Source organism: Zalophus californianus, chromosome 3 (assembly GCF_009762305.2).
Source record: "Zalophus californianus isolate mZalCal1 chromosome 3, mZalCal1.pri.v2, whole genome shotgun sequence".
In the NCBI taxonomy this organism is placed as follows: Eukaryota; Metazoa; Chordata; class Mammalia; order Carnivora; family Otariidae; genus Zalophus; species Zalophus californianus.
Genome location: NC_045597.1, coordinates 137,077,902 through 137,102,541, shown reverse-complemented (window position 1 = coordinate 137,102,541; position 24,640 = coordinate 137,077,902). Strand labels below are relative to the sequence as shown.

Below are 24,640 nucleotides of genomic sequence, written 5' to 3'. Positions count from 1 at the left end.
TTCTGTCACATTACAGAATGCACAATGGATATGTCTTACTGCAAACATAAATAGTAGTAGGTAAAACCATCGTCTATGTCCTCCAGCTTTTAGAGTCTAGAAAAACCTTTCAGATGGAGTGACTTTGCCATGCGGTCACAGGGCAATAATCTTAACTCATTAAAAATTTTTAAGGTCTCTTTTTATTTTTTTCTTGGTAGTTCATGGGAAAAGTAAAGAATTTGATGGCTTGCTAATGGAATAGCCTTAGCCAAGAGTTTACTCTGGAGGACATTAATGCATGCCATAAAAGAGTAGCTTTAATAGTTTGACTTAAGGTTTACAGCAATAATACACAAATCTTAACTTTTCTAACTCAGATGACTTGATAACACTGTACTGGTTATGTTTGTTTTTTGTATACAAATATAATGTACCTAATTAGTGATATATATTTTTAGTAGGTTATATGTATTTTTTTTTTTTTAACTCTTCAGTGTTTGAGATCTTTGGTTTGAGCTGTCCATAATCTTTCCTAGCCACTTATACTTTTATTGATTTAATTGTATGGGTTAGAGATCATAGGTGAGGAATTAGAAGACCAGTTCGTAAAACAAAGATTACTCTGATTGAAATTTTTTTCCTGTTCAAATAGCATGGGTTATCTTTGCAGTAACTAACAAAACTGGAAATAATGATTATTGTAGTTTATATAGTACTGCTTCAGTATTTGAAGTCTGCTGTGTTATTAAGAGAACTTTTAATTTCAGGTAGAATTTCTGTCAGTTTTTAGATTTTTTTTTGAGGACTGGTTTAAATATGCCACAAATATATATCACATAACATTTTTTGTTTTCTTTATCCAGACAGGTGATTTGGCTTCTGCACAGTTAGGAGGAGCACCAAACCGATGGGAGGTTCTGTCAGCCACACCTACAACTATAAAAGATGAAGCTGGTAATCTAGTACAGATTCCAAGTGCTGCTACTTCGAGTGGGCAGTATGTCCTTCCCCTTCAGAATTTGCAGAATCAACAAATATTTTCAGTTGCACCAGGATCAGATTCGTCAAATGGTACAGTGTCCAATGTTCAATATCAAGTAATACCACAGATTCAGTCAACAGATGGTCAGCAGGTTCAGATTGGTTTCACAGGCTCTTCAGATAATGGGGGTATAAATCAAGAAAGTGGCCAAATTCAGATCATTCCTGGCTCTAATCAAACCTTGCTTGCCTCTGGAACACCTCCTGCTAATATCCAGAATCTCATACCACAGACTGGTCAAGTCCAGGTTCAGGGAGTTGCAATTGGTGGTTCATCTTTTCCTGGCCAAACCCAAGTAGTTGCTAATGTGCCTCTTGGTCTGCCAGGAAATATTACCTTTGTACCAATCAATAGTGTCGATCTAGATTCTTTGGGACTCTCGGGCAGTTCTCAGACAATGACTGCAGGCATTAATGCCGATGGACATTTGATAAACACAGGACAAGCTATGGATAGTTCAGACAATTCAGAAAGGACTGGTGAGCGGGTTTCTCCTGATATTAATGAAACTAATACTGATACAGATTTATTTGTGCCAACATCATCTTCATCACAGTTGCCTGTTACTATAGATAGTACAGGTATATTACAACAAAACACAAATAGCTTGACTGCTTCTGGTGGGCAAGTCCATTCTTCAGATCTTCAGGGAAATTATATCCAGTCGCCTATTTCTGAAGAGACACAGGCTCAAAATATTCAGGTTTCTACAGCACAGCCTGTTGTACAACATCTACAACTTCCAGAGTCTCAGCAGCCAACCAGTCAAGCCCAAATTGTGCAAGGCATTACACCACAGACAATCCATGGTGTGCAAGCCAGTGGTCAGAATATATCACAACAGGCTTTGCAGAATCTTCAGTTGCAGCTGAATCCTGGAACCTTTTTAATTCAGGCACAGACAGTGACCCCTTCTGGACAGATAACTTGGCAAACATTTCAAGTACAAGGGGTCCAGAACTTGCAGAATTTGCAAATACAGAATACTGCTGCCCAACAAATAACTTTGACGCCTGTTCAGACACTCACGCTTGGTCAAGTTGCAGCAGGTGGAGCCTTGACTTCAACTCCAGTTAGTCTAAGCACTGGTCAGTTGCCAAATCTACAGACAGTTACAGTAAACTCTATAGATTCTACTGGTATACAGCTACACCCAGGAGAGAATGCTGACAGTCCTGCAGGTGAGTCTTAAGTCTTGTCATGCCATAGATAAGTGATTTGTTGACATGCAGGGGTATTTTTTACTTTAAGGTGTTTTCAGTATCTATCTTTAAAGGTGATGATACATTTCCCTTTGTTTGTATGAAAAGTAGACATCAAGGTGTCTTCCAGATTGTTCTTTGAAGTTTTGAAGTCAAGAATTCATTTCTTATTATGCCATAAATTATGTTTGTAGTTTTTCTTTAATTTTATATCTGTTTTCACATCTGATTGGTATTATTAAGCATTACAAAATTTTCTTTGGCAAGTAAGGTGTCTTGGTTGTGCTTCTTGTGATCTAAATTAAATATTTTTGCATTATATTTGTCTGGGGAGTCAGGTTGGCATGGTGAAAACATGGCACTGGGAGCCAAGACCATTTATGTTGTCTCACCCACTAGCCACTGTGGCCAGATTATGTTTTCTCTTGCAAACTCGGTTGTCTCATTATATAAAATGGGGTTATTGGACTAGGTAACTATATCCTAGGGTACCTTCCAGACTTAAAATTCTTTGAATCTGTGATAGTTTATTCTTCCAAGTGTGTAGTGAGTATTAACTGTGCTAGTTATATTGTCATTGATAGTATGGGTAGAAATTTCAGAAGTCTGCTCTTTCACTGTTGGCAGAAATTAAATAATACAGTTTAAAAGAGATGGTATCGTCATTACCTTAATGTTCATTTAGATGACATGTTATTGAGTGTTTTGTTGTGCACTAAATCCTTAGTTTTACACTTCTCCTTTGTATTTGGGTTCTTGTGGTGACTACTACTATTATAACCTTGCACTTGAGTCAAAGATTCCAAACTCTTACATTAGGACACTTGAATTTGATTTATTGAAATAATTCCTATCACAATAGAGATTACCTTTTTTTTTTGGAGAAATTTGTCATCTATACTTAGAAAATTGGAATTGTTCTAAAGCCTCAGATCTGTACTTGGCAAGCCTTTAATTGCATTTGAGCCTTCTGAAGCAATGGTTTAGAGCACCCGTTATCAAAGCATGTGGACCCCTGGGGGATCCCTGAGACCCTCTCAGAGGTCCTTGATGTCAGATTACTTTTCTTAATAATACTAAAGTTACTTGCCTTTTTCATTGTGTTTACTTTTTTTTTTTAAGATTTTATTTATTTATTTGACAGAGACACAGAGAGGGAACACAAGCAGGGGGAGTGGGAGAGGGAGAAGCAGGCTTCCCGCTGAGCAGGGAGCCCCATGTGGAGCTAAATCCCAGAACCCTGGGATCATGACCTGAGCTGAAGGCAGACGTTTAACGACTGAGCCACCCAGGTGCCCCTCATTGTGTTTACATTTTCACAAAATGGCTTGTGTCTTAGCAAAAATGAAAGTAGTGGCACCAAACTATACTACTAGTTGTTGTATTCTTCATGATCATGTACTTGCAGTTAAAGAAAAATGCACTTTCACTTAAGGATGATCTTGATGAACCAGTCAAAATAGTTATTTTTACTAAATCTCGACCCTTGAGTGCTGCATTTCCTTTTTTAAAAAATAGCTTTACTGAAATATAATTCACATACCATAAAATTCACTCTTTGAAGTATATATAATTCAGTGGTTTTTATGTAGTCACAGACTTGTACAGCCATCACCACTATCTTTTAGAGTGTTTTCACAAAAAAACCCATGCCCATCAGCAGCTACTCCTCATTTCCTCTCTCCTCTTAGCCCTTGGCAACCACTAATCTACTTTTTGTCTCTTTGGATTTGCCTAGTCTGAATTTGCCTATTATTTCATATCAGTGGAATAATACATTTTGTGGATTTTTGTATCTGACTTCTTTCATTTAGTATATTTTCAAGGTTCATCTGTATTGTAGCCTGTGTCAGTATTTCATTCCTTTTTTGTGGCTGAATAATATTCCACAGTAAGGTAAATGAATAGACTGCAGCATATATCCAGTTGAGGGACAGTGTTTCTACGTTTTGGCTATTATGAATAATGCTGCTGTGAACATTTGTGGACAGTTTTTGTGTGGACATGTTTTTGTTTCTTTTGAGTATATATACAAAAGAGTGGAATTGCTTGGTTGTATGCTAACTGTTCATGTTTTGAGGGACTGTCAAACTTTTTCTAAAGGGACTACACCATTGAGTGTTCCAATTTCTCTACATTCCTACCAACATTTACAATTGTCTTTCTTTTTGATCATAGCCATCCTAATATCCTAATGGGTGTAAAGTGGTATCATTCTGTTTTTGATTTGCTGTTCTTGCTGCTTGTCTTTGTAATATTCTTTGTGATAAAATGGGAAGTATGATTTAACAAAGCATTTCTGCTGTATACCAAAATAAGGTGATTGCCTTAAAAAAATTTCATTGTGCAGTTGTAGGAGTTGCAAGGTGAATTATATGCTGTTTTCATGAAAGATTGTTTTTTCTTGAAAGAACAACTGACAAACTATGGTTATTGAGAGATTCATGTATTTAAGAGCAAATATTTTCTCCAAAAAAAAAAAAAAAGTGAGCTGGTTACTTAAAGGAAAAAAGCCTGACAGTATTTGCTACCAATGATAAAATTTGGGTTTTCCAGTGAAAATTAGAATTTTGGAAAACTCGAAACTACTACTGTGAATTTGATAGCTTTTACTAATAAGATACTTTTCTGATGAGATGGAGAGTGATATTAATAAATGGGATTTTGGGGGGTTACTGTATTATAAAGAAATGTGCCAACATTTGGAAGATCTATATGATAACTCAGTGAACCAGTAGTTGTCAAATATAAATTCACGTTACAAAATCATGCAGGGGTGAAAAGATCCATTCAAAGTTTGAGATAGACCAGTCACAAGTGTGTAGAAAGTTTATCAGTATGGTTTCAGGTTTTACACTACAACTGACCTATAAGAAACTGCCACTTGTCAAGTTTGGTATATAGTATCAAAGAATGCTGAAAGGCAGTCACATTACTCCCCCCTTTTCCAGGCATATATCTTTGTAAGACTGGATATTCATTTTGTACTTCACTCCAGACCACATGCTGCCAACAGAATGCAGAGGCAAAATATGAGACTCTAGTTGTTTTCTTTTAACCTAGACATTTTTTAAGAGTTTTGCAAAAATGTAAAACATGGTCTTCTCGTTAAGCTTTTGTCTATATTTTTGGAAAATAGTTTTTCATAAAATGTTAATTTGTGTTAATGTAATAGATTTATTATTCTTAAAACAGAAAATCATAGTTTGTCATAATTTTTAATATGGTAGGTATTAAAATATATAATCTACATGAACAAAAGCTTTTGGAGACCTCAGTAATATTTAAGAGTTTAGAAGGAATTCTGAGACAAAAAAGTTTCAGAATACTGATAGAATGACAGACTTCTAAAGATAGCGCTGGTAGTTTTTAGAAACCAGTTTTTAAAGTTTGAACAAAATTAAGGTCGTGGAGATCTATACATGTTAAAAAACTCCTAGGAGATTTATTTGTGATTTTTGTGGATTTATGAAGTAGATTGTTACAGAGCACTAAATACTTCAGTACAGTGATTTATTTCTAAAATACTATAAAAATAGCAACATTGTATGAATTAGATACAAGATGGACTTTTTATTTTTCTCAAATTGTACTTTACAAATTTAACTTAGTTTTGTTTTATGTTTTAGAGAGATCAGGGGTGGGGCAGAGGGGGAGAGAGAGAATCTTAAGCAGGCTCCACGTCCAGTGCAGAGCCAAGGTGGGGCTCGATCTCATGACCCTGAGATCATGACCTGAGCTGAAATCAAGAATCTGATGCTTAACCGACTGAGCCACCCAGGCGCCCCTAAAATGGACTTTTTAAAATGGTAATTTAGTTTATTGAATGGTGACAAGGTAGGGTAAAATAAGGAAGTACTCCAGAAGGCCATTAAATGTGAATTTTGTCCCAATTTTAAAGGAATAGGGAAAAAATTTGAGAAAATAAAAGTTAAAGAGAATGAGAATAAATGCTGCATAGTATACAACAGCATATTTAGTAATGGAACCTGGAAATTTTAATTTTGGGAAGATTTGGTAATAGGAAAACTGCCCCTTGGTGTACTGTCTTTTTAATTGGCAAGAAGCCAGATAAATTACTTCAGGATGTGTTTTACCTGAAACTAAGAATAAAGTTTTTTTGTCTGTGTTAGAGCATAGTATGCCCAGAGGAAATGCTTAAAACTTTTCATCATTGGTTTGAATTTTTGTATTTGATAAGTATGGAAATAATATAATAATTTTCACAGTGAATGAGAAGACACAGATTTTTTTACTGGGACTCTGGAATTTCTTTGACTTTTTGTTTTTCTTAAGCTCCCCTTTAACAAAAATGACCTCTGCTTCAGCCTGTTTAAGGCAGTGAGTCTGACTCTGGACCCCCTCGTGATGGGTATGTTTAGTGCCTCTTACCCTTTAGACACCAGATCCCCATTTTCCTTGGAAGGTAGAGCAGCTCATCATGCCCCAAGCTCCAGCCTCACTCACTGTTAATATTTGTTTCTTTTTCACTGAGAAAATGCATGTTGATTTAGAGAACTTCTGGTTTTGAAGTTTTACTTTGTCTACCATTGCTGTGTATTTGAAAATGGGTGGGAAGAGACAAAGTATGGATTTATGTATCTTTCCAAAGTTTTTTCTAGTCAGAAAATTTCCTCATAGTTCAAACCAAGACTTACTCAGTCTCTCAAATTTTAGTTCTTTACCAGATTTTGTTCTATATGAATACAAATTTATCCTTTAAGACTGGGTGTATTTAAAATTCAGTCAGGTGTTTGAGGTAGGAAGAAAAGTTTATGGAAATCATTACTTCTTTAGAGCAAAAAGCCTCATGTTTGGAATTTCCCATTACCCTTGGAAAACTGCATAGTTGTGAACTAATTGGTAGCTGTGCTTTTTAAAATTAATAGTGAATGGAAGCATTACAAAAAGTTGGATTTTTAAAACTTTGTAGTTAATTTAAGTATTGAAGGGCAAAAGGGAGAGAGAGATATGTCAGCTACTGTTTAGGTGTTTTTAGATATGTAATTCTTTCTTGCAGTAATCTTGTTACTATTCTAACATTTGGGTAGGGAAGGAAACTGGCCCAAGGCTTTCACAACAGCCTTTGGGGTTTTGGTGGTTTTTTTGTTTTGTTTTGTTTTTTGTTTTGTTTTTTGGTTTTCTGGTTATCGTTTTTCTATGCTACACTGATTGGATGTTCTGCTGTTTAATTTGCATCAATATGGTTTTTTTTTTTCATTTTTTGGAGAAAGATACTAGGCTATTTTTTCATGGTAAGTAGGGGGTGTCTTCTGGAACAACTTTATTGGCGATTCTAACAAAATAAGAATAATGGTTTTTGGTTTTGTCTCAGGAATCACATGTCAGAACTGCCTGATTATAGGAATGTATGAATACTGCTAAAAGGCCAAACCTATTGCTTAAAAAGTGGAGTGTATGGTGGAAATGCAGTCTTTTTAGAGCTAAAGAAAGAATGGGAAAAAATGTGCTTGTCTGTGATCCATGATGATTTAAAGCAATTGGTAGATCTTTTAGCCCTCTTACACAAATAGGGGACCAATCTAGCTATTGTTTTATGTAGACCTTAAAGTTTTATTATTCAGTATAACTGAGGACCTTTTAGTTAGGTATTGTACATTATACCCTGCTTTGTTCTAATTCTAAGTTCTTCATTTGGGAATCTGTACCCTGTACCTGCATGCCATGGTCTTTCACTAAACTTTTTAATTTTTTTTCTAAAAATTTCTAAAATTTTTATTTCAGAGTTTGGGAAAATCACTCATATTCTGATTTTTCCCCAACTATTTTTTTGTTCATTCGATTTTAGTGTTATTATAATTATGTATTTTCTGTACTTTATTAAAGTTTGCTTTATCTGCTTATAAAGTAATACATGTTTGGCATGGAAATTTTAATGTAGAAAGTGGAAATCTCTAATCTCAGGAATCAAACTTGGTGTCATATATGTTTTTTAATATTATTATAATCATATTGCCTGTACAGTTCTTTTATCCTGCTTAATTTTTAGTTACTTTTTTTTTTTTTTAAATAGGATGAACATACCTGCTAAGTATTTAGGTCAGGAATTATAGCCTGTTTAATTATCTGTTAATATAGATAAAAGTAACCTCACATGAGGAAGAGCCAAGGATCAGATTCACTGCTTAATACCAAGCTGGAGTAGGGCTCCTTTGTGTTAGAGGGGAGCTTAAAAAAAAAGGGTGCTGCTCTCTCACGCCAAGGTGTGGCTTACGTGAGGCTTATCCTTACAGAAACGAGAAGAAGACACAAGGAAATAGGACAGGGACAGAATCTGTGGTCAGCCCCTGAACCGGTCTGAACCGTTGAACTGTTAGCTCAGCGTCTGGATTTGTGCTGTCTCCAGTACTTTCTCTAAAGCCAGTATAAGACGTGGATCTGCACTGGGGCTGGAGAGACTTGGTGGAAGCACTTGTAAAAGTTCCAGACTTGGAGCTGTAATACAGAGAAAAATTTTACTCGATAAGCCTGAAAACCAAAATTCCAAAATACATGATAAACATAAAATCTATGAAGGATAGCCAATAAAATCAACAATTTGGAAATGAATTCATGTCATATTAAAGAAAGAACAACCTATTGAAGAGTTTAATCAGTATGTTTATAATTGTCAATGAGATAAAGAAAGCTGTAGCATTTTTAGAAAAGTTGTGAAAGGACGGTAGATGTGTAAAAGAAACAATCAGAAATCCTAGAAATGAGAAACATTTGCTTCTAAAACACACACTGTTGAACATTTTGATATTTCTGAAATCGGAGTACATCTCACAATTCATGTGAAGGTTCGACAGTGCTTTTTCTTTTTTACTGGTAGTGGCGTGTCTTGTCAGCGTTGTCTTAGATGAAATAGAGAAATTTGCGGAGGGGCGGGGGGGGGGGAGGAAACAGGACAACTTTTAGGCTAGACCTAGAAAAAGAGTGAGTCACTAGTAATATGCTAAGGAATTTGCCCAGAGTACAGCATAGAGATAACGAACGAGTAGTCAGGAGACGTGAAAAATAGATTGAGAGCCACCAGTGTAGGAATTTTAGAAAAAGAGAATAGAGTGAATGGCAGGAGAAGTATTTGTTGAGATAATGGATGAGAATTTTCTTGTGTTGAAGAAATACAGTTAGCAGATGAAAATCTTACTTCCAAGTATTAAGATAAACAGAAATAAGTTCACCCCTAAAATCATGGAGAAAGGTACTCTTATATTTGGCAGAAAGAAAAGACAAATTATTTACAAAGAAATTATAGACCTACAAATTTGTCATCAGCCACCCACACAGATCCCAGAGGATGGTTTAGTAATATCTTCATAGTACCAACAGAAAATAACCAGCAGCCAAGAATCCTATATGCAGTTAAACTTCTACTCAAGAGTTAGGATGTAATGAAGACATTTTAATTCAAGGCCTTAGAGTTTACTATTCAAAGACCCTTACTAAACTACTGAAGGATTAAGTGGAAAAATGTTTCAAGAGGAAATGAATGGGAAATAAGGAAATAATAGTGATCACAGAAGTGGCTAAAAAATTAAGTTTATTTTTTTAATTTTTAAAAAAGATTTTGAGAGAGAGAGGGCACGAGCAGGGGGAGAGGGAGAGGGAGAAACAGACTCCCCGCTGCGCAGGGAGCCTTATGCGGAAGGACCCTAAGATCATGACCTGAGCCAAAGGCAAGACACTTAACTGACTGAGCCACCCAGGCACCCAGAATTAACAGTTTAACTGACAATAAAATACTTGTAACTTTAAAAGTTATAGGAAATTTCAAAAATACATACAAGCAGAAAAATGTATAATGAACCTTAATGTAACCACCTCCCAGCTTCAGCATTTGTCAGTATTCTGTCATTCTTGTTTCCTCTATTTCTGCCATTTAAAATTTTATTCTTGCTGGAGCATTTTATTTTTTTTTAAGATTGTATTTGTTAGAGGGTGTGTGCATGTGGGGAAATGGGAGGCGGGGTTGGGGGGGAGGGAGAGGGAAAGGGAGAGAATCTCAAGCCAACTCCTTGTCAAGCATGGCCCTCCATGGGGTTCTTCCCACAACTCCAAGACCAACTGACTGAGCCATAACCGTCCCTCTTGCTGGAGTCATTTAAAGTAGAATTTCAGAATTGTATAATTTTACCCAAAAATACTGATGGAATGCTCAGTGTGTGGTCTGGGAGCCCCTGGTACCCTTTTCATGGGGGTTTGTGAGGTCAAAGCTATTTTCATACTACTACTAAGATATTTGCCTTTTTTACTCTCACCTTCACATATAGTGTGTACCGTGGAGTTTTCTTGAGGCTACACAATTTGTGTTAACACTACAGATTGAACACAGAAGCTGATAGGAAGATCTGGTTGTTTCCCAATAAGCTAGATATTAAAGAGATTTGCAAAAACTTCTACTGTGCTTACTTTTTTGAAAATCTATTTTCCATTAAAATGCTATTTATGCTAACATTTAATGAGTTTGTTATTTTAAAATTAATAAATACAGCTTTAAAATTTTCCCAATTTTGATGCCTAATATGGTAATATGGATATATATACTTAGGTAAACAAAGGCCCTTTGAGGTCCTCAAATATTTAACAAAGTTTTCCCATTTTTTTATAAAGACGTAATTTACATGCAGTAAAATTCATCCTTTTTAATGCATAATTCTGCATTTTGACAGCTGCATGCAGTTATGTAATCACCACCATACTCAAGATGTAGTATCATTTCATCACACCTATCAGTTCCCATGTGCTACTTCATAGCCATTCTCCCTCACCCTGTCCTCTGGCAAATAGGTATAATTCACAGAACAAAAGTTCCTTGACATCCTCAGCAATTTTTAAGAGTTAAAGTGATCATGAGTTTTATAAGAGTTAAATGTTTGAGACCTGCTCTGATGAATAAGGATTTTTAAAAATATAAGCACAGTACCATTATTTACTATACCCTAAATTTCTAGTAATCTTTTAATATTACCTAATATCCTTGCAATGTTTAGTTTTCCCCAATCGATTAAAAAAAGTCTTTTCAATAGTTGAAGGGGATTAAGAGGTACAAATTTCCAGTTATAAAATAAATAAGCTACAGAGATGAAAAGTACAGCATAGGGAGTATAAAATAGTAATACTGTAATAACGTATGGTGTCAGGTGGTGCTACACGTGTTGTGGTGAGCATTGAATAATGTATAAAATTGTCAAATCAGTATGTTGTACACCTGAAACTAATGTGACACTGTATGTCAATTACACCTCAGTAATAAATTAAAAAAAATTTTTTTAAAGGCCTTTTTAGAATTTGTTCAAATTAGGATTCAAACGGGACTGTGTATTTTATTGGTTGATGTGCCTCCAACTCTCTGCTTCTCGACTAATGTTTTACCAGCTTTTCATTGTCATTTGGATTCATTATTTCATTAAGGTTTGTAAAGTGGTGACAGAAATTTTCTAATTTTCTGAATCCTTTTGTGTTACAGCTTTGAATCTTCCAGAAAAAACTTTCCCTCATTAGCTATTTGGTTACCCAAAAGTACAGTTTGTACAAGAAAGGCAGGATAAACTATTAAATTCATTCCTTTTATCTGTTTTTGGAACGAGTTGTTCTCCTAGCTTCTATCAGAGATTCTCTTCAGTTTTTTGGAATATCATTATGAACTCATTTTATCAATTGTGTTTTAATATATAGCAATTACTCTTGGTAGTTAATGTTTATATTATTGGAGAAGAAATGGAATGCTAAACATGAAAACAAAGGAATCCAGGTGTGGGTAAAGGTCCTTGTCATTTTTAGGATAACCTTTAGAATAGTTTTAGTTTTTTTGCAGAAATTTAAATTTTGATATAAGTATCAAGAGAATAAAAATGCAATTTTTAACTTATAAATTGGGGCAGGAGATAGAAAATGATCAGTCCAATAGAAAATAGAAAAGAAATATAGCAAAGAAGAAGAATCATAGATACAGAAATTCAGGACAGCTCTGAAAGGGAAACAGGAAAAAAAAAATAGTAATACCACAGCCAGTAAAGTTGGTAAATTATTTACTAATATTCTGCTATATAATCTTCCAGTCTTTTTTTCTGTGTATATTGTATACTATTAAGTGTCTTGATAAAATTGAGGTTATATACATAACAGCTTTGTAACTTCTTTCAAACAATGTATTGTGTGTATTTTCCCACAGTAGTTTTTTCTACATGATTATTTGGTTTCATTACTAAGTATTTTTGTATGGATGTTCCATGATTTAACTAATCCCCTATTGTCAGGTGTTTAGGTTATTTCTTATTTTTTCCTGTTATATAGAAATCTTTGCTCCCGTTTCTAATTCCTTCCTTATGCAGAAGTACTAGAAGTGGAGTTGTTAGGTTAAAGAATGTTAACTATTTAAGGCTTTTTTAATATATTGCCTAAGTGCTCTTGTACTAGCATTGTATGAGTATCAGGTTTTCCATACTTCTTTCATACTGGGATATCATTTTATCAAATGAGCAAAGTTTTGGAGGGTATAAATAGAGTCTAATGCATTCATTTATTATTGGGGAATTTTAACATTTTTGCCAGTTTGTTGGCTGTTTATGCTTGATCAGTTGCCTTTCATGGTTTTTTTTTTTTTTTTTTGTATGTATCACCCCCACTGATTTGTAAAAAAAATTTTTTAAGACATCTTTATATGTTAAGGACATTAATCTTTTGTTACCACAAATATTTTCTCCATTTGTTTGCCTTTGAGTTTGTTCATGCTGAGTTTTGGGTACATGTAAGTTCTTACTAAAAAAAATTTTTTTTTTTAAAGATTTATTTATTTGAGAGAGAGCAAATGAGCTCGAGTGGGGGAGGGATGCAGGGAGAGGGAGAGAGAGAATCTCAAGCAGATTCCCTGTTGATCGCGGAGCCCAAAACAGGACTTGATCTCATGACCCTGAGATTATGACCTGAGCTGAAATCAAGGGTCAGAGGCTTAACCGACTGAGCCACCCAGACATTCCTCATTAAAGGCATCTTTAACAAATGGCTGCTCATGTCTGTTTTTAAATATTTTTGTAAATAGTATATTCAATCTGTCATTAACTGAATTTATTCCATAGTCTAGCCAGTAATAATAATGCAAATTAGAATTCTGGATAGACACAACAGAATGGAAATCACCTAATGTGTGATTTTTTATTAGTATGCTTTCATTGATACATTGATCTATAGTGTCATATTTTAATCTAAGAATAACTTTATTGAAGGTGGTCTCTAAAATACTCGGTCATTTTAGTGGTTCTTGGAATAGTTTTTGTATTCAACTTTATTTCATGAGGGTATTTGACATGTGATGCTTTTCATAAATCTCATAAATTCTCCTCTGATAAATAGTAACATCATCCTCCCAGCAACCTAGATGAGAGCAATCTGTCATCATTCATTCAGTCAACAGATGTTTGAGGGTACGCTAAAGTATTCCAGGTAATGTTTTTTAGGTTCTTGCAATAGTAAAGAGTCCTCACTCTCATGAATTTGTATTTTAGTGGATGAAGATAAATAGCAAACAGTAATTTTAGATAATTAGTGTTATGAAGAAAATGAAATAGGGTTATGGAATAGTAGGGAACATGGAAAAACTATGGAGGATGGTGGTTATTTTAGGTCGGATGTTTAGGAAATACCTCCTTATAAGGGAAATGGAATTGAAGTACAGATCTGAACATTAAGAAAAGAGCCTGTTACTGAAATCTAGAGGAAAGAGTATTCCTGGAAGAGGAAATGGACTGAGATAGTTGGAGCTTAGTGAATGAGAGGTGTTGGAAGACGAGATTGGAAGTAGGCAGGGGCCAGATGATATAGGCCATGGTAAGCTGTTTGGATTTTTATTTATCTTTTTTTAAGATTTTATTTATTTAAGATAATTTATTTATTCCAGAGAGAGAGCGCTGTGGGGAGGTGGAAGGAGCGAGCGTCCCAAGCAGACTCCATGCTAAGCACGGATCCCACGAATGTGGGGCTTGATCTCATGACCCTGAGATCACGACCTAAGCTGAAACCAAGAGTCAGACACTCAACCAACTGTGCCAGCCAGGGGCCCCTTAAAGATTTTATTTTTAAGTAATCTCATCATGGGTCTCAAACTCACTACCTCAAGATCAGGAGTCCCATGCTCTACCATCTGAGCCAGCCAGGCACCCCTATTTATCTTTTTAATAGGAAAACACTGGAGGATTTTGAGTATGGAAATGATACCATTTTATTTATGTTTTAAAAAGATCACTCTGGCAGATCCTTGTGGCAGATGGGGATGGGATGGGTGGGAGTTGGAATGGCAGAAGTCAGCACAAGGCTAGTGCTGCAATAATCTAGGCAAAAGAGGTTACCGAATTTGGCTAGGCTAGTAATAAGGAAAGTCTGGGGAAGGGTGGAGTTAAGGGAGAATTAGGACTTCTGTTTTGGCTTTGTTAAATATGAAATGCTTATTAGATATTCAGGTGGATGGTTCAGGTAAACGGGTGGATACTCAATTGGGCTAGAGTTAAAATTTGGGAGTCATTAATATAGATAGTTGTGATCAGATGAAATCTTATTTGGCTGCATAATAAGCTCTGACAGGCAACTTTAAAAAAATGCCAACAGCTTGTGTTCACTTTCCTCCCAATTCTGATTTAATTGCCCTTCATGAGGTTTAGGAAAGATCTATTTTGAAAGTCCCCAAGTGATTTTGAGGTGCAGCTGGCTTGGAAATAATGTAGTAGAGAAAGAATATAGCTAGAGAAGAGATTGGAAGATAGTGTCGTTCTGAGCTTCGAATTATTTTTCTAGGTTTTCAAATGTGTTGAGCACAGAATCAGAGGTAACAGGGCATATGAGGAGATGAAACAGCATGAGTGAGAACTGGCAGACAACTGAAGTAAGATACGTTGGAGCTCTAGATACTAGAATTCTCAAACATGGACCAACACAAACTGTTTACTATGATGTAGGAGATAAAAGCCAATCTTGAGCACTTTTTAACAGAGTTAGAGACTATAACAAAAATGACATAGCAGATCTGTAAAAGAACCAAATAGAAATTCAGTAACTGAAACTTAAAACAGCCAAAATTGAGGGAAATCCTTGGAGCTGAATCCCATACATTTTAGCATTTTTAGGGGGCGAAAATTAGAGGAGGTGCCAGCAAAGGAAATAGAAGTAACTTCCAGGAGAAAGTGATATCCAGGAAGCCAAGTGAATAAACTGCTTAAGAATGGAGGAGATAGTTCTTAACTTTTCAGATATTGTGGAGGAAATTTAAGATTGCTAGAGAAATGGGTTGTCGGTGACAAGGGGTTTCAATGGAGTGCTAGTGAGGAAGGCCTGAATAGAATGACTGAAAAGGAGATTAAGGGAAGAGGAAGTAGCGATAGTAATTACAGACTAATATTTTAAGGTTTTTTTCTGTTAAGAGGAATTTTGAAATAGGAGATGGTAGCTGGAGGTGGACTTGAGGTCAAGACATTCTTGTGAATGTCTGAATAAAGAGTGAGAAATTGATGATGCAGAAAGAGGGTATAATAGAGGAAAATTTTTAAGAGGGCAAGCAAGATGAAATCCAGGACACAAGTATAGGGGTTGGCCACTACTGATAAAAATAGGGATAATCATGTTTTAACACAAAGGGCATAAGATAGAGCTTTGCAGATACAGATGTGTTGGTAGGAAGATAAGGTAATTCTTGTTATATTGCTTCTAATTTCCTTTTGTAATAAGAAACAAGCTGAGATGGCTGAGGAGGTCAGGTGATAGAAATTTAAGAAGGAAGAAGATATGAAATGGTCATCTGAGAGAATTAGAAAGTAAAATTACTGATGAAATACAGAATTGCAGGGTTTACTGGGTGCCCACTGGAGTAATTATTAGCACAATTGTGTTTTTTTTCTCCAGTACTTTGAGCAGCTTTGATGCTGATGCAGGGTTAACTCTTCTCTGTTTCCTTGTAGGAAGTTCTAAGTCCTGTTGGTTTTATCTCTGCCATATTTTTGTGATCTGTTCTTCTCCATTCTTATATTGTTAGTCCGGCTTTTACTGTTCTAGGCTATTGTTTATAACATTTAATCTTTTTCCAAGCCTCAATCTTTCCCCAGGGCATTTAAAATTCTTTTTAAAAAATGTGTTTATTTCTTGAATAAGCAATACCTGCACAAGGCACAAATTCAGAAAGTATAAAAGGATAATTAGAAAAAGTTAGTGTCCTTCCGTTCTTATTTTAGCCCCCCAATTCCCTACCCTAGAGGTAGCCATCATTACCAGGTTTTTTTCTTTTTTTTTACGTTTATTATTGAAGTGTAGATGACACCTTTTTTTTTTTTTTTCCAGTGTGTGGGTTATCTCTAGTGGAAGGATACATGTACAAACATTAACATACCTATATATTCTCTGCCATTCTTGGAATTATACCATGCTATACCCATTTGTCTGCATTTGAATTTTTTATGTTGGATCTCTTAATACTACAAGTATAAAGCTCTCACATTCTTAGCAATGGCAGCAGCAGTATTCTACTGAGCAAATATACCTTGTCATTTATTTAATAAGATCCTTATTGATGGGTATTTATTTTCAGTCATACTTCAGCTAATATTGCTATAAATATTCTTATATACATGTATTCTTTTTTCCCTTAGAGAAAGTATATATATCTGAAAGATAAATATCTAGAAGCAAAATTCCTGGATTAGAGATTACAGTATATGGATTTTAAATTTTGGAAGATACTGAAAATTGTTCCAATATATTCTTTATTTACAGAAGTTCTCTTCCCTAAACACAGGTCATGCTGTTGCTTTCCTTAAAATCTTCACCGACTTCTCTGTTACCTTTATTTTTTTATTTCAACTGTATTGAGGTATATTTGATACGTAAAATTGTATTCCATTGCCTTTAAATTGAAGTCTGTTGAATTCACAGATACTTAGAAAGTTCCTGCTGTGCCAGATGTTGGGGATACAAAGATGCACTAAAGTTGTTCATAATCTAACAGGTTAGACCAGTTTCTCAATATCCACATCATTGATATTTTGGGTCTGATGATTGATTGTGGGAGGGGGGGTCTCCCGTGCATTTTATTTTTTAATTTTTAAAATTTAAATTTTTTTTAATATTTTAAAAAGATTTTATTTATTTACTTGTCAGAGAGAGAGCACAAGCAGGGAGAGCGGCAGGCAGAGGGAGAAGCAGGCTTCTCACTGAGCAAGGAGCCCCATGCAGGACTCATCCCAAAACCATGGGATTATGATCTGAGCTGAAGGCAGATGCTTAACCGACTGAGCTACTCAGGTGTCCCTCTCCTGTGCATTTTATTTTATTTTATTTTATTTTATTTATTTATTTATTTTTTAAAGATTTTATTTATTTGTTTGACAGAGAGAGACACAGCGAGAGCAGGAACACAAGCAGGGGGAGTGGGAGAGGGAGAAGCAGGTCTCCTGCTGAGCAGGGAGCCTGATGTGGGACTCGATCCCAGGACCCTGGGCTCATGACCTGAGCCGAAGGCAGACGCTTAACGACTGAGCCACCCAGGCACCCTCTCCTGTGCATTTTAGGATGTTTAGTAGCATCCCTTAATTCTACCTACTAGATGTCAGTTAGCACTCCCTACCTTGTAATTCATGACAATAAAAAATGGCTTCAGACATTGTCAAAGGTCCACAGGAGGGCAAAACTCCACCTTCTTCCCTTTGAGAACCATTGGGTTAGCAGACATGTATAAGATTGTAATATGACATGGTAATGGTATACTAACATTGAACTACAGTACTTTAGGAGCAGAGAGGAGTAACCTGGTTGACATCTTTGAAGGCTTAGCTTAGGTGCTACCTTGTCCCATAGCCTTTTGTGACTCCTGCCTCTTTTAAATTACTGCTTGTTTAATAGCGTCTGTTTCCTTTGTTTTGTATTATAGTTAACATGTCTAGCTTCTTTTGGAATTCAGCAGTCATTTCTTACTCTTTTTTTATCCAGTGTAGACTGCACCTTTATTTTTTTAAAATTTGAATTCTTACTCATTTCTATCTCTGCTTTTATTGAGAATGAGTACATGAAGAAATAATCAGTAGTAGTTACAGAATAAACATAGATTTGTGTAGTAATATATAAGGTAAGTTTTACCTGTTTACTTCTGAAATAGTTAACTTTGTTCAGATGTTTGGGATGCATGGTACCTGTTTATTTCATACCACTCTGAGTTGTGTAATTTTGTTAAATTTATAGCTTTGCAAAGACTTGACATTTAGAATTATGTTTCAGAAACCAGCCTATAAACCTGTGGGGGGGGGGGGAAAGCCAAGAGAAGCAAAAGGAATTTTAGATTTAGTCCTGCCTGAGTGTGAGGGAGTTTAGAAGAATTAAATGACTTTGCCCGAAGTCTTTTTTTTTTTAAACACTATATGTTTTGGGTATTATAAGAATAACATGAAAGATTTTAAAAATATAAATTCTGTATCTTTGAGCAGTACTTAACTGAAGTATTTGTGGAACAAATGTTACGTCTGGGATTTGTTTCAAAATAATAATGGAAGCATGTAGATATAGACAAACAGAATTGTCCCAGAGTTAATTGTTGAAGTTGGGTGATGGGTACATTGGGGTTTATTATATTCTAATTTTGTATATATTTGAGGTTTCTTTATTAAAAAGCTTTTGGAAATGTAGGTCTTATTCTCTCTTGTTTTTGATGAGGGGACATTTTGGATGGCTAAGTTTTTTGGTGGTTGGTTGGTTTGTTTTTGGATTGCTAAGTTTCTAAAAAAGAAATTTAATATATAAGATTGGACTTAATTTTGGTGTCAAAAATCCCATGATATTTGGGTTACTGAGCCTTGTTCACAATAACAGCTTGGACAGGGTGTGAGAAATACTTAGTTGTTTCATAAGTGTCACACTATTTCAGTTATACAGGAATAAAGTAAGGAAGTAAAAATGCTGTTAGACATTTCAAAAAACAAATCCACAAGATTTCGTGATTAGCTATTGGAAATAAAAGATTAATCCTTTGTTTTAAAAAAGGTCATATCATTGGCAGATTTGGGAAGGGAAACTGATCTGGGGGAAGCAAAGGGAAAGCAGTTTTTTTGTTTTCATTTTTTGAAGATTTTATTTATTTATTTGAGAGAGAGGAGAGAGAGAACAAGTCGGGGAGAGGGAGAAGTAGACTCCCTGCTGAGCAGGGAGCCCTATGCAGGGCTGGATCCCAGGACTCCAGGATCATGACCTGAGCCAAAGGCATACGCTGTTAAAACCCACTGAGCCATCCAGGTGCACCGGGACAGCAGTTTTAGTGGATTGAATTTGTAGTTCTAGGTTGAAATGACCGTTGGTACTAGAGATGAAGGACTGAAATTCTGTAGCAGTGATGGACATGGAGTCGTGAGAGTAGATAAAACTGAACAAGAGAGGTGTTTTGGGAGATTTTTAGGGATGGGGAGTCTAAATTAGCTGCTTGTTAACATCAATAAAACATGCAGAAAAACATATTTTCCACCATTTCTAGGACATTCTTGTAGGATTATAAAGTTTTAGTCGGTGAGGGGCACCTGGGTGGCTCATTCGGTTAAGCGTTTGCCTTCGGCTCAGGTCATGACCCTGGGGTCCTGGGATCAAGCCCCATGACGTGCTGTCTGCTCAGCGGGGATCCTGCTTCTCCCTCTGCCTCTGCCACTCCCCCCTGCTTGTTCTCTCTCTCTCTCTCAAATAAATAAAAAAATTAAAAAAAAATAAAATTTTAGTGGGTGATTATTTCTTTGGGTAGCAGAAAGACACACATTTGTCTGTCTCATTTCTGGCATCAGAAAATTTAGTTTGGACTCCATAGATTTGGTTTCGGATGTTTTGTTGTTTGGGATTTGGCTTTGTCTGATTATTTTCTCTCAAGGACCCAAACAAGATTATGACCATCATTCAGCAAAGCATCCACATGGATTGCTTATCAGTTCTGTTATCACTTTTGCTTTATTTTAAAAGAGCTTATTTTATTCTAGACTCTTAAGTTAGAACACCAGACTTCAAAACAAAGATTTTGTAAAGGAATTAAATGCTATATGAAACCAGTCCACATATATACCAGTGCCTTTATTCCCTAAGCAAAATTTGCTCTTATTTACACAAGCCCCTCCTTGTGATGCTTTTTTATTGCCTACTACATATAACTCACTGTGATACGCTTTAATTCCCAGTATTTCATCTAATCCAGCCATTATCTTGGGTCCTCAAATATGCCAAAATTCTTTCTTTGGATGCTTATGTGAAGGTAGAATAGAATTTAATAAGCATTTGTCTATTGGAGGAAGAGGGTTTCAGCCTTAAACCTGTGAAAATAAAGCCTTAGTCTTTGAAGTAGTAATACCTTATATTTTGGTTAAATAAATAGGCAATTGATTTTTATGTTACAGTGTTAAATGGCAGTAAGTTAACTTATAAAGATGATAAGGAATTCTTTTTGAAAAATGGTAAAAATATCCTTAGTTACGAATAGTATTATTTGTCTCATTTTTCTTTCACCCCACTTTTGAGGAATTTGGCTTTTCCTCTCCCATTTAATTTTTTTTTCCAGCCTGTACTTGTTTCAGCAGCCATAATCACTTAGGCTTGGTACAAGAAGTTAAAGATTTGAAGTACTTGTTTGCCAAAGTGAAGTAAAAGGAATAGTATTTGAGCTCTAGTCTTATCTTTTCAGTTGCTCTTATCAGATCTTCAGAAACCTTGTTGAAGAAAAAATCAAGTTCCATAGTAAAGAAACTGTATGTATTCTAGAGTTCAAGTTTTAAATAGCTAGTAGTAAAAGTAGTTTACTACTTCATTGTTTTTGCATTTTGAAGTAGGTATATACTAGCAAAAAAGAAAAAATTAAAATTCTAATTCCTTAAAGGCTTACTTTGAAAGTGTTAAAATGTGATTTTAAAAAATGGATATAGTTGTCATTAGTGCTATCTGTCTAATAATTCTGGTTTTCTTTCTGGGTACACCCACGTTGGGTTGTAGCCATTTGACTTGCTTTGGCCAGTGAAATATACCAAAGTGACTATTCTGTTAGCCTTAAACTCTTAAGTGAGGAAAGCATGCAGTATATACCCTCAGCTGACTTATCATGGACATGAAATAAAAAGATAAACCACTGAGATTTCAGGGCTTGCTTGCTACTACAATGTAATTTTTGCCCTGCATTTCTAATATGGTAGCTACTAGCTCCCTGATGCAGGTAAGCACTTAAATTCTATACTGTTTACAGGTTGAAATGTAATTATTTTGGGTATATTGAAATATTATTAAAATTAATTCCACTGTTTTTAAGTTTTTTAGGTGGCTTCTAGAAAACTTAGAATTACATATGTGATTTGTATTATGTTTCTTTTGGGCAGCACCAATGTAGCCTATCCTGACTAAAATCAAAATTGATGCAGTAGGGTGCCCTAACAAAAAATCCTCAAATATGGTTACTTTGGTTCGAGGATCAGGCAGCAAGGAAACTGATATTAGAGAATGGGAAGATGCAATGCAGAGAAGCATCTGGTAAAACTTGCCTGCAATAACTTGCATTTTTAGCTTTAGGGGATGAAGTTGGACAATTGTATTTTAACTGCTGTTAGCTCCATTTGATGAGATATACGGAGGAAATGAGCTAGAAAATGATAGGAATGAGAATCTATACAGAGGCCAGAAATTTGGGGGTTTTGTAGGATTGGAAGAAGCAACAGCTTTTCACCTTCAATCAGTAAGAGATGAACTGAGAAGACTTTTGAGCAGATAATCAAAACTGTCTAATGGCAAGGACCCAAACAAGATTATGACCATCATTCGTTGTTAAAACATCTGAATGGATTAAGGTGACTCAGATTGATGGTTTACTAATTCATTTTAGTTAGGGTAAAGAGACTAAAGGTATGGATTCCCTACTAAAGCCAGGTAAAGGTAAGCCCAAGGTACTCACAATTAAGTAGAAGTAGACACAGTCTCATGTGACAGGAAAGCAAAGAAATTTAGTCAGTCTAAGAGATGTATCTAGAAAAAAAGCTGTGTTCTATATATTGGCACTTGGAAATGGCTAGAATCAAATAGATAAGAACCTTCTAAGTTTTTCAGGGAGTTGTGTAGCCAAGGAAACCACAAGCATGAAAAAAGTGTGAAAAAAATTGTAACGAATCGAGATTTAATGTTCTTGGTTCCTGCTCCCTAGCCTTCTACCAGCAGGCTGAGAATCCTGCTTAGCTGAGGGAGGCACATTCTGTGTCTACTTGTGGTGAGGAGGATAACAGACAAGGAAAAACTGGAGGGCAGAGCTAAGAAAGAAGCCCAGAGAACACTGTACTGAGAAACTCCTCCCAGTGATCAGTCAGAGCGTACCCGGTCCTCTGTTCAGCAGGGTTTATGAATTACCACCAACCACTGACTGTTGTGTCTCCCGTTCCTCTTCTTTTGAACGGGAGTGTTTTTTAAGTTATACTTACCTCGTTCTTACCTCATTTTTTATGGTTATACTTACCTCATTAATATGTTTATATATCATTGTATGTTTTATGTGTAGGCAGAGGTAGATAACTTGTTGTAGTAATAGGTTTCTTTTTATTTATTTATTTATTTGAGAGAGAGCCCAAGAGGGGGCAGAGTTAGAGAGAGAAGCAGACTCCTCGCTGAGCAGGGAGCCCGATGCGGGACTCGATCCTGGGACTCCAGGATCATGACCTGAGCCGAAGGCAGTCGCTTAACCAACTGAGCCACCCAGGTGGCCAGTAATAGGTTTCTGTAAAGAGGGGCCACATCTGGACATGATAGAGAGGTTATGTCCATATCATCCACAGATCCTGGTCTTTGAGCTTGATGGCTGTAACTAGATGGGAGTTCCGGGTTATCTTCTGCAGGGTACAGGTGTATTCCACTTGTAGGAAGGAGAAGAAATTGAATGTTTGACCAGCAAGGGATCTTGGGAGTCAGGATTCTTCATAAATAGTCCAATTCTGTTCTCTTGCCTTTTCCTGTCATTTTGAAGTCAGGCCATGCGATTTATTATGGCCAGTAAAATGTGAATGGAAGTTTAAAAGCAGGATGTGATTTACCACATTCCCTTTTACACTTCCTTGTCAAGGCAGTCTTGGAAGCATGTATCAAGTAGAGTGTAGGTTCCTGAGGGACTGATGAGCAGATCCCCCTCTGCCAACCTGAATCAGACATGTAAAATTAGTGAGAAGTAAATAATTTTGTTGTGTCAAGCCATTGAGATTTTGGGATTCTTTGTTACTACAGCACAGCCTTACTAGTCCTGCTTGATGTGGTAGGTTATAATTTTAGTCACAGTAGGTGCTCATTAAATGTTTGAATTGAAGATACTGGAATTTGAGGGCAAAGGAAAATGTACAAATTCTAAAACTGCTGAGATGCAGCTTTTTGGTTTATATTTCTTGTAATAGCCAAGCCCACGCGGTGACTAAGTGCCCTCTTAACATAGGTGATATGGCAAAGAGATTAGGTAGAAGACAAAGGAAAACATAGAAAACAATGAAACTTGTAATATACAACTAAAAATAACTGTTCAGAGTTACACATATGTGGTATGGTTTCCTATTTCTGATGATAGCAACTCAAATTAAGATTGTTGAAAATACACAGAAAGTGTTGTAAATAATCCTTAGGGGAAAAAAATAGGCATTTCTTTTTTTTTTTAATCAAAGATTTATTTATTTTTAGTGAGATAGTGAATGGGGAGGGGGGCAGCGGAAGAGACTCCCCAAGCAGACTCCCCACTGAGAATGGAGCCCATGGGCTCGTCATGGGTTCGATCCCATGACCCATGAGATCATGACTTAAGCTGAAACCGAGATTGGATGCTTAACCAACTGAGCCACACAGGCACCCCAAAATAAGCATTTCTAAAACAATGGAGGAAAGGGAATCTTTTGTTTAACTTGTTTTTTTTTTTTTAATGAGGGGGCAGTGGAAAATAAACCCCAAAACATTAGTTTTTCTACCCATATAGTGATAGGCACATTAGTTTTAGTACAACGGAGAGTAGAACCCCTTCCTCCCAAATGCAGTCTCAGTAGAACCCCAGTATATAAAACTGACCCTATGGGGCTGCTCTGATTTATATGAGAACCTGGGACCCTATATATTCATGTTCTCTGCTGATGAACTTAAAGTTTATAGTGTCCTTTAAGGACAGTTTGAAAGCCCCTAAGCTGGAGCAGGTATAGGCACTGTGGTGTATTTTGGGGGGTTTGGGTTTCTTAGGAAGAGCCTCAGATTCTTTAGGCTTCATTTTTCCAGTATTCATATACAATTTTTAACAATCCTGGGGCTGATTTCCAAGTTTCAAACTGGCTTAGAAGATAGACATTAGAAAGGATGATGATGGGTATGTGACTTGGGAGACAGAGAGAGTTGATACCACTGAAGTTGGGAAGGAGGCAAATTGGAATTCTGG

The 24,640-nt window shown here is 36.0% G+C and overlaps 1 protein-coding gene across 3 annotated transcripts in view; it reads left to right on the top strand.

Annotated features, from left to right (window-relative positions):
* The window catches only part of SP3 (Sp3 transcription factor), a 54,706-nt gene that overhangs the window by 7,969 nt on the left and 22,097 nt on the right, over positions 1-24,640 (top strand). For all 3 annotated transcript variants that reach the window (XM_027589466.2, XM_027589465.2, XM_027589464.2), the window contains exon 4: positions 846-2,205. In XM_027589466.2, the coding sequence (XP_027445267.2) occupies positions 846-2,205 (1,360 nt within the window). The remainder of the gene's footprint in view (positions 1-845; positions 2,206-24,640) is intronic.